This window comes from Stegastes partitus, unplaced genomic scaffold (assembly GCF_000690725.1).
Source record: "Stegastes partitus isolate 25-593 unplaced genomic scaffold, Stegastes_partitus-1.0.2 Scaffold266, whole genome shotgun sequence".
NCBI lineage: Eukaryota > Metazoa > Chordata > Actinopteri > Pomacentridae > Stegastes > Stegastes partitus.
In genome coordinates, this window is record NW_007577997.1 from 379,811 (window position 1) to 392,873 (window position 13,063).

The 13,063-nt window shown below is 41.6% G+C and overlaps 1 protein-coding gene across 1 annotated transcript in view; it reads left to right on the plus strand.

The window, feature by feature from the left end:
- The first annotated feature begins 577 nt into the window (after positions 1–577).
- Positions 578–13,063, plus strand: part of pdlim2 (PDZ and LIM domain 2 (mystique)) — a 37,593-nt gene continuing 25,107 nt past the window's right edge. The window contains exons 1-3 of the mRNA XM_008282306.1: positions 578–890; positions 10,383–10,512; positions 12,486–12,637. Of these exons, the coding sequence (XP_008280528.1) occupies positions 10,420–10,512; positions 12,486–12,637 (245 nt within the window). The 5' untranslated portion in view covers positions 578–890; positions 10,383–10,419. The remainder of the gene's footprint in view (positions 891–10,382; positions 10,513–12,485; positions 12,638–13,063) is intronic.

Below are 13,063 nucleotides of genomic sequence, written 5' to 3' on the forward strand. Positions count from 1 at the left end.
ATGAGTGTACTTTTACTCAGTTTGATGGCAGTACCAAGGGCAGTACATTTTATCTTCTGACTGCTTTTTTCCTTCCTTTATTGTCTTTTAACTGTCTTCTTTTACTGGGTTATATTCTTCTTATATATTTTTATATTGTTTTATTCTCTTTCATGCTTTATGTGTTTCATGTTCACCATTTAAAAAAGAATTATTTGCTTTTTATTTCTTTTAATGTCCTTATTTGTTGTTTCCCTTACACTTCTCTTTGAATCTGTAAAGCACTTTGTAACCCTGTTTTGAAAAGTGCTATATAAATAAAGGTTATCATTATTATTATCTGCTTTCCGGTTGAATGCACGTGCTGCTCTGCTCCGCTTCCGTCAGCAGGTGGCGCGTGGACACAGAGCGCGCAGCCGCAAAGTGTTCGTTTCTTTTTTTCTGTTTTGGATAAATGGCTCAATTATCACCACGGCACCCTCCTCCCTCCTCCTCACCCTTCCTCACCCTCCTCCTCTCCTCTCCTGCCTCCTCCGTGATGCGACACGCCCCGGTTTCGCTGCTTCTGTCAACCCCCTCCGCCCCTTATTTATTTTTATTTTTTTTATATTTTGGTGACGGCACATGGCACCCGCGAGCTCGTCCCGGTGCTAGCAGTGCGCGCGCAGCCACAGGTGGTGTTCGAGCGTGCCATCTTAACATCTGACACAACAGAGGAGGGACCGGAGACCGGGGACTAACAGGGCTCCGTCACCGCTTTACTTCACTGCTGCTTCACTGACAGAGGAAACCCGTAAAGCTGCTTTCTGCTTTGTTTTGGAGGCAGAGGTGAACTGAGACCTGTTGGGTGTGTGTGCGCGCTGTTTTGTCGAAGGGCGCGCAGGGATTTAACAGGTGGAGTCCTCACCTTGGTAAGTGAACATACAGTCATTAAAAGTGTCTCATGTGAAGCTTCTTTGCTGATTCAAAAATGATGGTTTAACTCCCTTGACGCAGCTCAGTGAATCAAAACTTGTTGGACATCAATTTATCTGTCTGTGTGTTGTTTTAATGACAGGTAATGTGAGTTATCCGAAGTTTTATTGAGAGTTCAGCTGATAAAAAAGGTGTGTTAACTTCAGAAATTGCAGCGAAGCCTTGCAAAACTGTGGTTTACGCAAGAAGTGTGCAGTTCAAGTGCACACTAGTGGAAATTGGAAGTCAGTCTAACAGACTAGAAACAACTGGAGCCCACACAGAGAGCAGTTTCCAGCACCTACTGTCGACTTTCCATCCCTCTCGTTTTCAGGAGAGCAGGGAAGGTTATTTTTCTGCACATGAAGCAGTCAATGTGATTTGTGGAGGGGCTGGACCAGGTGCAACCTCTGGAAGCTCTAAGTCAGTGTTTATGTCTCATTAGTCCAAAGCCGAAGCTGTTATCTTGTCTCTCTTCTTGAAGTGTCCTGTTCAGGGTGATGGCTCTGCATTAGCACGTCTACTTAACTTCAAGTTCATCTCTTGGGTTTCCTCTTAAGATGTCTAGACTCAGCTACTAATTCCTTCAGTACACCTTGAGTGTTTAGGGATAAATCGATCTGGCTGTGAGTCTAACAGATGTTAAACTACTTGAGAGAGTATAATCCAGAGCTGCCCCAGTGAAACCATCATGTTCTCAAATCTCAAACGCCTGCTGTTTGGATGCATTTTCCATTGTGATTCTGCCCGGTCGCCTTTCATGTGTACGCTCTACCTACCCTCCTTTTATTCTCTGTGTTTGTTTCCTTTTGAGAGAACACTCAGACAGGATAAAACCATCCAGGAACCAAAAACAGACCACTGTAATTTTGGACAGAGCAGAGCAGTAGCTCTTCAAGAAAACAGAGAAAGGGCCAGCTCGTTACGCTCTAACTCAGAAGGATTTTTGTGTTTGTTTTACAATTGCATTGAGGTTTTAACTGAAGCATTGGGATATTTTAGTCTTTCTGCTAAATACTACTGTGTTGCTGTAATGTTTTTAATTTGTTCAGCTCCTACAACAGACAGCTTTTCCCTGTCACGAACATGCAGGCAGGAAGTCAGTATTATCTGGCTAGTCTAAAGATGAAAGTGTTCTTTTGGATCCTGTCTCACAGAAGTGTGGTTTTCAGTTTTAGCTGAGGCAGAGCCTTTGAAGGGAGGACTTGACTGTTATTTCTCTCACTTTACATCAGGTTTTGCAGAGAGTTTGTGCGGCAAAGGGTGTTTCTGACTCAACCAGAAACGTTCAGCAAGCATCAAAGCGGTTTCTGAAAGGTGTGCGCTTGCAACAGTATATTTTGAGAGTGTGCATGTCGTGAACAAAGTGGTTCTTGATGTGTGCCCTTTCTCAGAAGCGCCCAGTGGTGGAGAGGATGTGGTGAGCTGTTCTGATTGTTGAATCTGTTCGGTGTCAACATCAGTAACATGATCACCCAATGATAGTGCAAAGAGGGATAAGTGGAGCCAGTCTCCTTGTCTTGTTACAAACGTGACCTCACAGTAACCATAGCAGTGCTGCAGATAGTGTGAGACTGCCTTCTTTTGCACTGCATTACATAAGTCCTATTAAGATCAGGATGAAACTTACAATGAGTATACACCCTTAAAGGCTTTCTCACTGAAAAGGGAGTAACCCACAAAAATTACAGGTATGTTTCAGTCCATGATTATTTTGATGACACATGAGCTAATGCAGCTAGTGGCCACATGTAACAATACAGAAGCTTCTCAACCAACACCCTTTTTGGCTGTTGTTGTTTGATAGTTTCTCATCTCCTTAGTGACTGCAGCTATATCTGAACCAATGGGTGGAGAACGAACAGAGGGTGATTTCTCTCTGCTCAGTCCAGGGAGAGGCTTTCTATTGCATTCTTTTCCTTTTTATTCAGTGGGTGTGTGTGTCCAGGTAGGTGCCGACCTGTCAGTGCACTGCGTAACACACAGGTTAAAGTCAACATCTGACTGCATCACTCACATGCTGCTGTGGAAACTTCACACTGGTGTATGGCGACCACTGAGAGCCTCCTGTGTGTGATTCATACCTGGAATATTCCCCTGAAGCCACGGTGGTTCATCTAAGAGAGTTGTTCATCTGAGCTCAGCCAGAACTTTCAGTTGACTGAATAAGTCTGCTATGTTCATCAGCCATTCTTTCAGTATTAGCATGCTGGAGAGCCAGTGCTTGTTCATTTTGATCCAGTGGATCTTGGCTCAGAGTTCAAGGAGAACAAAAACAGTCTGTTAAGCACTCCAGTGATTCAGGGAGAAGTGAAGAACTGATGTAGGTGGCCAGGTATTCCCGCCAGATGTTTTATTAGACAGCACTATTTACTTTGCTCAGCAAATGTCATACAGTTGACATGAATATTTGATTTCCTGTTCAGTACATGTGGTAACAACTTGTTTTTCCGAATGTTTCATTCCTTCGAATAAATGAGGTGCTAATTCTCAGGATTAGCTTTGTTAAACATAATGATGGTTCCTAGCGTATATTTACAGCTTGCACTTTATCAGCCTTTCTTTTTGGTGTTCTTTCTGTAAAATGTATCTAATAAGTATTAAATATGGATGTAAACATGACTGCTGGTTGCCATAACGGTGTTGTGGTGACATGCAGATCAATGGTAATGACTCATCAAGAGTGAGTCATCATAATTCTTTCTACACTCGAGAAAATTTGACACACACAATTTCAGACTTGTATTTGCAGGTTTCTCTCATTAAGTGTACAACTACCCATAACTGCACGTTGTGGTAAACGTGCTAAATTACCCATCAGTTGGGTTTTACTGTGCGTGTAAACACTGAGGCTTGCAAGTGTCTTGTTTATAGTAATGAAAACATCTGCAGCACTGTGTGCATTGTACTCTAAGAACATTAACTGCAAAGACAGAGTGACATATATTTATATGGTGAAGGAGGAGTTCTGTAACTTCTGCTATACAATAAACATATTTCAATCTTTAAAAAGTAGCATCAACTGTCAATAATATCAGAAATTTGTATAGAATCAAAATAGGGCAGATTTCGACCTGGGACAATGATGTCTGGTATTAAATATTTAACCTGGAGTTCAAACTACGTTTACCCTTACCTTAAAAGCTCTCTGCATGTTGGAGCGGTGAGTGTTGAATCTAACATTACGAAGGGCCGGTTCTTCCCCTTCATACCTCTCCTATCTGTTTTTGCCCGTAGGTATCATCTCTCAAAGATGTGACAAGTGCCAAAAGGCCTTTAACATATAGCGTGTACATGGCAGGCTGGAACTTCCCCCTACAGCACAAGAATGTCCCTGTGGAAACTAAAACACAATGAAGTAATTCCTGAGTTCATTATGGTTTTCTCATTAATCCTGCCACCCCAAAGTGTGCTTCATGTGCACAACCGCACCACTGAGATTTGAGTCTTCCAGCAAAGTGAATCTTAATTTTTGTTAGTCCAGTGCTATAAATAACTAGTATTTTGTGCCAGTACACCATTCAAAGGCAATCAACCTCCTAATTAGATTTGTGATTATTTTTGGACATTCAGTTTAGTCTGTCATACATGAATAAATCTTTTTGTTAAAACATACCAATGAAACGTTTGCAGGTTTAGCAGCTGTCAAAGGCAGAATGATTCACGGCTCAGGTTCAGTGAGGCAGGAAACTTGGTGGTCTTTTTGAGCTTAAGGGTCTTGTCTGCCCCTGGTATCTACAATGTTAGATACGGGAAGGACAATCACACATGGACACAAATGTTGATAAGCTTTTAATGGAATAGGGTGGAGGAAATCTTAGGGAACCGCCAACAGTAATTTTGATTTTTAATTAGTCAGATGAAAGATTTCTTGATTGATGAGGATTAACCCATCAAAACTTCCTAAGGCATAAACTGGTTGTTTTGTCTGAACAACAGTCAGAAACCTCAAGCTATTTTGCTAACTGTCAGAGAAGACAAAGAAAAAGGGAACCGCTGTATATTCCCATGAGTTTTATGAGCTGGAGTTAGTCAGTGTTTGTTGTTTTTATTTTTTTGAAACAACAGCAATTAATTGATCATCCAAATAGCTGCAGAATACTTATTTAGAGTAATTAGTTCATCAATCAACTAATTGTTTTAGACCTAAAAAAAATAACAGATAGCAGAACAATGATATTTGGGTTAGCCTGGTTTAGAGTTTCTCCTCTCCATGTCGTAGTGTTTTTGCACAGAGGTGAGGCTGAGCTCTTTGACACAAATACAGATAATCAAACAGACTTTACTGGAGTTAATGACATTGCTTTTTATTCATATGTGCAGCGTGATTGGCAGAAAGTAAAACAGAGATAAAAGTAATTTTTCAAACACCTGTTGAATGTGCAGATAAACTTCACAAACAAATATGGAGCTTGTTGTGCAAATGGTTATAAACAAGCGAAAATCCAACCCTAGATGAGTCAACCCTAGTCTAATCAACATAGCTGTAAAAATAGTTAAATACTTGGGAATTGCGGGCAGTTGGTAGCACTGTTGCCTCGCAGCAAGAACGTCGCCGGTTCGCGTCCCGGTGGGGGCACCGGAATCTTTCTGCGTGGAGTTTGCATGTTCTCCCCGTGCAGCGTGGGTTCTCTCCGGGTTCTCCGACTTCCTCCCACAAAGTCCAAAAACATGTTGAGGTTAATTGGTGATTCTAAATTGTCCATAAGTGTGAATGTGAGTGTGCTTGGTTGTCTGTGTCTAAGTGTAGCCCTGTGATAGACTGGCGACCTGTCCAGGGTGTCCCCTGCCTTCGCCCTAAGTCAGCTGAGATAGACTCCAGCCCCCCCACGACCCTAATGAGGATTAAGCGGTGTATAGATGGATGGATGGATGGACTTGGGAATTGCCAGGATTTCTACACTGATCACTGCTGAAATGTGACCTTCATTAAAGTCATCGTTATACACAAACACAATCTGGCTTTTCTAATAAGAGACAAACTTTTCATGTCTTTAGTGAACAGGTTGAGCAATCACTCACAGTACAGACTAGAAACAGTGAGTGAAGTCTTGAATTCAGTAACTCTTAGAACCTCTTTTAGCAAGAACAGCCTCCGTCAGATGTTTTCTGTAGCTGCTTATGAGAATTGCTCAATAATGAGTGGGGAATTTTGGACTATTCTTCCCTACAGAACTATTGTAGTTCATGAATATTTCTTGGATTTTTTGAATGAACAGCCCTCTTTAGGTCATAATACAGTATTTTAACAGTTGTGTTAAGTTCAGGACTCTAAACATCAACATGAACTTTCTTGTTTTTCAACCAGGCTGTTGTTTATTCACTTGTGTGCTCTGCGTCGTTGTCTTGTTGCATCACTGCACCTCTCCTAAGCTTCAGGTCATGGACTACTGCCCTGACTTGATCCTGTAAAATTTCTTGAAATTACTGTTCCCTCAATGATCACAAAGCATCCAGGTCCTCAGGTGGCAAAGCAGCCCCAAACCATATTGCTCTCTCCACCATGCATCGCAGCTGAGACGAGGTTTTTGAGTTGGTGTGCAGTAGCTTTCTTTTCTCCGCATAGCATTGTTGCCAAAAGTTAAACTTCTGTCCAATTTTTCCACAGAAAAGCGTTCAAGTGTTGTTGAACATCCAGGTGGTCTTTGGCAAGCATGAGACATACTGTATTTTTTATTTTTTTTTGGAGAGCAGCACTTTCCATCCTTGAACCACTCTTATCCAGTGTGTTCCTTATAGTGGACACATAAATACAGATTTTAGCAAGATGTACAGATTTCTGCAGATGTTTCTCTTCATTTTTCATGTCTTTTGAGACCGTTGCTAGATGCCCACTCCCAGGGAGAGTACCAGCAGTCCTGATTGTGCAACTCTATAGTGCTTCTTCTGAGGTCCAGTGAATCCTGTTGTGATTGAGACGTGTTCACACCAGCCAATCTTCCTAAGAATAGCAGATTCTAACCAAACTTTCTATGGATTTGTATCTCTATAACCTACATATCCAATCTCATGTCCTTAATTGGAACACAGAGATTTCAAGAAGCTTTTGGAGAAGCTGTTTGCACAGATCTTTTTCAGCTCGACTGTGAAAAGTTAACTCTGTGTGTTCAATAAAGAATATTAGTTATATTATGACTTAGATGCAGATCAGACCACATTTTTATGGTCAATGCAGAAACCCAGACAATTTCTAAGGTTTCACAAACTTTATCATGCAGCTGTAGTTGGATATAATAAACTTGCAACTGAGAATGTTCGCGAAAAGAGAAATCTTTCTTGGAATGACGCCGCCTGTTGTAGCATTACAAACTTGACACTTTGCTCTTTGTTGGTATGCAGGTAAGTCGTAAACCTGCCTAGTGTGTTGGTCGGAAGTGAGAGAGTGTCACTGCAGCTACAGTACTAGTTTCTATTCTCCTCATGCTGACCTCCTGCTGTGCGGCTGATGCTGAACTGCGAGCCATAGAAATGACTTCATGACTAGAATTCCTCTCATTGTGTCGGGCGTGTTGAATTGTGCTGCCAAATTGGAGTGGCAGCAAAAGCAGCGAGATGTCACCAGAACAGAATTCACCTTTTATGTATATTGGCAACTGTCCAACGATACTTTTGTGGGATGGGGAGGTCTCATCAAACTGTGTTCAGCACTTTGCTTTATGTGAGAAGCAGTGCAGTCTCTTAACAGCTCATCAGTGGCCAATTAAACGCAGAACATGAGTGTGCCACTTATCCTCACTACCACAATGAGTTGTTTTTCTTCTCCACTGTTTGTTAGCTCTGCGCATACTTTCACCATCCTTTCGCTTTGACGTTATCCACCAGTAGCATTTTTATGATGCAAATGGTGAACGTTTACACAGGGAATTAGCAGGGTGCTCGGCTGATAATGGTCGCTCTATAGGAGAAGCTGCCGAGGCTCATGGAACTAATTGACACCCCCAGAGGCTGGGAAAGTTTGGGGCGGCTACTCCCTGTCATTATCACAACTGCACTTATTTCTGGAGGCCACAGCAATTAAGAGACCCTAATGATGGTGAGCCCAGTAACCCTGCTAATTGGCCCAGACTGTTAATGAGTAACTAGGTCTGCACTGCTTGTTTCAAACACTTGTGGAATGTGCAGACGATGAAATGGGCCAGTGTTTGGAGGGATTTAGGGGAGTAGCGTGGCTGCTGTCCTAGATCCACTCTTCTTTTGTCTGTTATTTCTGTTTGTCTTGCTTGCTCCTCATCTTTCCAAGGCCTTTGATAATTATATTATACAATTATGTAATCACTGACTGGAATGTATTACTTAATTTATGGACATATTAAGTAAGATTGTCATTTACATATACAGTCTGTTTTGTTTGCTGTTTTCTGGAACTTTAATAACTGCATTATATACATGTGAAATCATTAACAATAATTTATTACTTAACGTCTAAAGACATCAAGGGACATCATCATTTACATTTCTATTTGTCTTGCTTGCTCCTCATCTTTTCAGGGCCTTTGATAACTACAAATTGATGTTTAGTTTACCCCATAAGACAGACTCCTAGAAAGTATCCTGTCAACTGTAAGGTGTAAGTTCTGCATTTACTGTCAAAGGATGATGCAACACTAAGCGTTGCTTGTTATGAGTGAAGCAACAGATGAAAATAGTTTTGGTGAAGATGTTTTTCTCCTTTTTCGAAGTTGCAGTCTATACTTAAAATAGCTTATGTCAACATCTTCGCATGCACCTATATATTACTTGTTGCGCTGTCTTCAGTTGAATAAATGTTCCAATTCTCACAGCAGCTCTCGCCGTGTGTGTGTGTGTGTGTGTGTGTATGTGTGTGTTAGATTGTGCAGGTGTTGGTGTGTTTATGAACCTGCAAGCGCTTATCTCATCGTCACATCATCGCACCATAGAGCTCTGGGTCTCCAACAGACATCAGACGAGCTGCATCTACAACTGTGAACAAAGTCAGAGTAAAGTTGCAGGAGAATCACAGGTTACTGTTAAAACAAAAAGAAACATCAACATGGTTATTTTAATGCTTTAAAAAGTGCTCTGCTGAGGTTGTGACTTTGCCCCCGCAATGGTTAAATGTTTATTGAGAATGTATCAGGGGCATGTTGTGTAACTCATCTGATGGCCCTGTAGTGCCTTGTTGATAAGGGCTTTATCATCTTGTCTTACCGTCTCCTAACAACAGCATACACAGTAATACATTAAGGAGCATTTTGATGCAGAATAATGCAAAGCAGCTACCTTCAAGCAACATGGCTTTGGAAAACAATTTTTTTTTTTTTTGACAGATATCTTAAGTTTTGAAGCACACAGTATTGATCATTTTTGTACGACTACACAAATGAGACCAAGTAAAAGGTTTCACAGTCTCTTGGAGAAAATCTGTATGCCACAGACAGCAGTGTACAACACCCTGTCATCACCAGTCATAACATGCAACGTGTGATATTTTGAAGTTTCTTCCTCACCAGTAATTAAAGTTCTACATCTTGTGGATCTGTTTCTCATCCATCTTGTCATGTAGCTGTTTGGATTTGTGATGGATAAAAGGCTTAACAAAATCTTGAGGCTCATTATACAACATGATAGTCAGCGCTGACTATCAAAACAACAACATTAATCATGTTCAGTAATTTGTTGCAAACAGGTAAATGAGAAGAGAAAATAACCGAAGTCTGATTTTATGTTTTGATTTGTTCGTACTTTATTATTGCAATTATGGAAAAACTGTGACATGGCTTCACTTAACTTTGGCATCTCCAAAGATTTGAATTTAAACACTAAGCTGACAATATTAGATTTAAAATTCACAACAGACTTTGTGGAGAGCAGAATATGTAAATAGTCGTGGAAACCGTAACCATACAAATCTAAAATATCCACTAAAGTACTGCCTATTGCTAAGCAAATCTGAACAGTTACCCAAGTTTATTTATGTAGTTGGTTCTCATGTACATGCCCTAAAGGGCTACCATACTGGATGTCATATCACACTACACCACTGTATACCTTATACATATACATTAAACCCAGTAGTTACAGTTGACCACAATGAAATGTTTAGCTTCTTGTACACTGTACTTGCACGACTTTTTGTTTGTGTTTGTTTCCCTTGTCTTGAAAGAGCATTTGGTTTTAATGAAACTTGTCAGCTCTGCAGGCACTTTAGCAATGTTAGTCATGTGTCTTTGGTTTCAGATTCTTCCCATTCCTATTTGATGTGGTTGCACAATCCATGTCAAGGGGACTTAGGCCAGTGGAAGTGAAGTTCTGCTGGAGATGAAAGGCAGCTTATGCAAATGTTCACTGTCTTCACCTGTTGATCTAATATCAGCCCTGGCCAGCAGAAACATGTGACTTCGATAAAAGCATTCCGCCATACATAGGTTTAGGTCCAACATATTATTTTTACTTAATGTCACGTTCCCTGTGTCTCTTTTTTTTTTCAGGGTTTTGTCGAGAGTGTTTGCTGATCTGACCGCATCAATGGCGCTAACAGTGAACCTGATTGGTCCTTCACCATGGGGCTTCAGAATATTTGGAGGAAGGGACTTCAAGAAAGCCATAACCGTATCAAAGGTAGTCATCAACTGCAGCTCTGCTACTGAACCTCGTCACACCTTATCAAACCGTATCCTCTGTTTTTGTCAAAACACAGCCTGTAATGGCTTGTCATGCAAAGTCAACTTCCTACTCACTACGTCCCTTTTCTTGTCTTTGTTTATGTTCGCTGCTGCTTCGTACCTATTTCCTTGACGACTGAACCTGTTAGAATAGAGTGGAAGTACACTGCATTAGAAGGAAACCACTGATTACAGTAACAGTGGAAGCTGAGGTGGGAGGTGAGGGGTTCCTGAGTGCAATGTGTGAGTGTAGGTTTGTGTTTCTGCACTGCAGCCCGTGCATTACCACGTGCACCAGTAAAATTTGTACTTTAGCACGTGCATGTTGTTTTTCCTGACCACATTTTCCCAGTCACAGTTTAAAAAAAGAGACCAAAGGAATAGAAGAAGCAGAAATGTTACCACTGTCAGCAGACAGTGTGCAGTAAACACCAGGAAACCTTGCTGAGACAAACTTCTGCATGCCAGAAACACCCTGTTCTGCCCACTGCACATCCTGGTCCTACATCACCATCTCAGGCTGGGTTTTCCTTTCCAGTGAGATTCCCCCGGTAGCTCCTCAGACCATAAAGGATAAATTACTGCAAAGCCATGGCAGGGTACCAATGCTTCAAACAGCTGGAGTTTTACACTCCTTCAACTTCAAAAGCCTTTATTATATCAACCTACTTACAGCTACTGCTAGAAAAACAGGTCTTTTTATGAATAATGGACTTAAGTCTGATTTTGTTACTGCTGTCCAATAAACAAAACCAGCATGTTTGCTCGTCTCAAATATCAAATAGGTTCTAGGAAGTAGCAGCGATCCCTGCTGAAACAGAAACTTCATCACTCAAATTAGTTTGAAAAGCCCAGTGTGAGAAACAGCTTGTTTCACCCCACCACCACCTCCCCCGGCAGTTTAGCCGCCGTAGGGTTGAACCATCTGAAGTGGCTGGGGCTTGGCATGGAGATGACATGTATGCCCTCTTTTATTCCTGTTGGCCTGAGAGATAGCTTGCCCTTGTTTCTCGTGGGCACAGACTCTTGCAAAGAACCCCAACTGATCTTAGTTTATGTGAAACCAGGCGTGCCCTGATCAGAAAAGGCACGCACTATTGTGAGTCACCACAGCAACGCTTAATTGCCTCTCAAGTGGGCCCACAGACATGGCACCTCTGCCCTCTTGCTTGGCTAAGCTGACTCACAAACAGCCTGTTGACTGGCTTTGCATCCATTTTCCTCTCGAGAGGCAGGAAAGAGACTTTCATCCTCACTGATTGGCTCTATTTATTTAGCTCTGCATTCTTCGTTTATTGCCTCTCTCTGGTTTTAATTGCGATGTTTGTGGCAAATGTCATACTTCCCTCTAAAGTTTTTGCAGTTGCAGCATCGTCCTCCTTATTTTGGCTTCTCTTCAGTAGGCCTGTGTGTTGGGCGTGTACGCTTGGGACACAGAGTGGTGGCGTGGACGTTATGTTTCGGCCCATTAGTGTGGAATTCCCTCTGATGTGGTGGTATAGCATTGGCTTTGACATGCGGTGAGGGTAGTTGCAAAGGTCAGGCCCAGTCAAACCATCAAGTAACGTCACACTAATGATTTTTCCCTAAGGGTGTCATGAATCTGTCCGCTGTTGACCGGCACTGCCATGTTCCATGTGTGTGTGAGAAAGAAGTCCTGTGGTGTCTGTTGGTGTTTACGATGAGCACTCTGAGTTATAGTGAAAACGATTCAAATGAAGTATGTGACAAAAGATTGTAACAACTGTTCAACGCCTGTTCTCGTTTATACATTTGTTATTGCCGAATGTCAATCACTGACAAATTGCCGACACGGTTAGAAGATACTGAGGTGTCTGTGCTTGTTAGATGGATAGCCTCCACAAAGTGTTATTTTCAGGACCTGGGGCCAGTAGGATCTAACTGCAGCTCATTCTTCTGTTTTAACAGGTCAATGGGGGCAGCAAGGCAGAGAAGGCAGACATGCAACCCGGTGACATTATCTTGGAGATCAATGGAGAAAACACGGCTGACATGCTGAATGTGGAGGCTCAGAACAAGATCAAGAACTCCAAGACTCATCTGCAGCTGGTGGTGGAGAGGTATACTGGAATGCAGATCTGCTACTAAACTAATATTCATGCTACAAGAAGAAGAAGCTTTATTGTCACCGTACAAGAAAGATAACGAAATTTCATTTGGCATCATCTTTCCAGCATCTAATATGGTCACAAGAAAACAAGTTAAAAGGTGATATGAATAATAAAATAGAAATATAAGACAAATACTCTATTAAAAGTGCAAAAAAGCATTTGTTAGAATGAGTCTGTAAACTGGGAGTGTCATGGTTACAATGAGACATAGTTGTATTTTGAGAACTTGTGTCTGTTGTACTTACACACATAAAATAAATACAGTGCAGCAGAGCAGTGCTCCCATATGAATGTCTTACATGTCCCTAATTTTCTGTGACTGTGCCAAGACCACATTCACCGCAGCTTCCATCTCTCTTTACACTGTTTTTAACT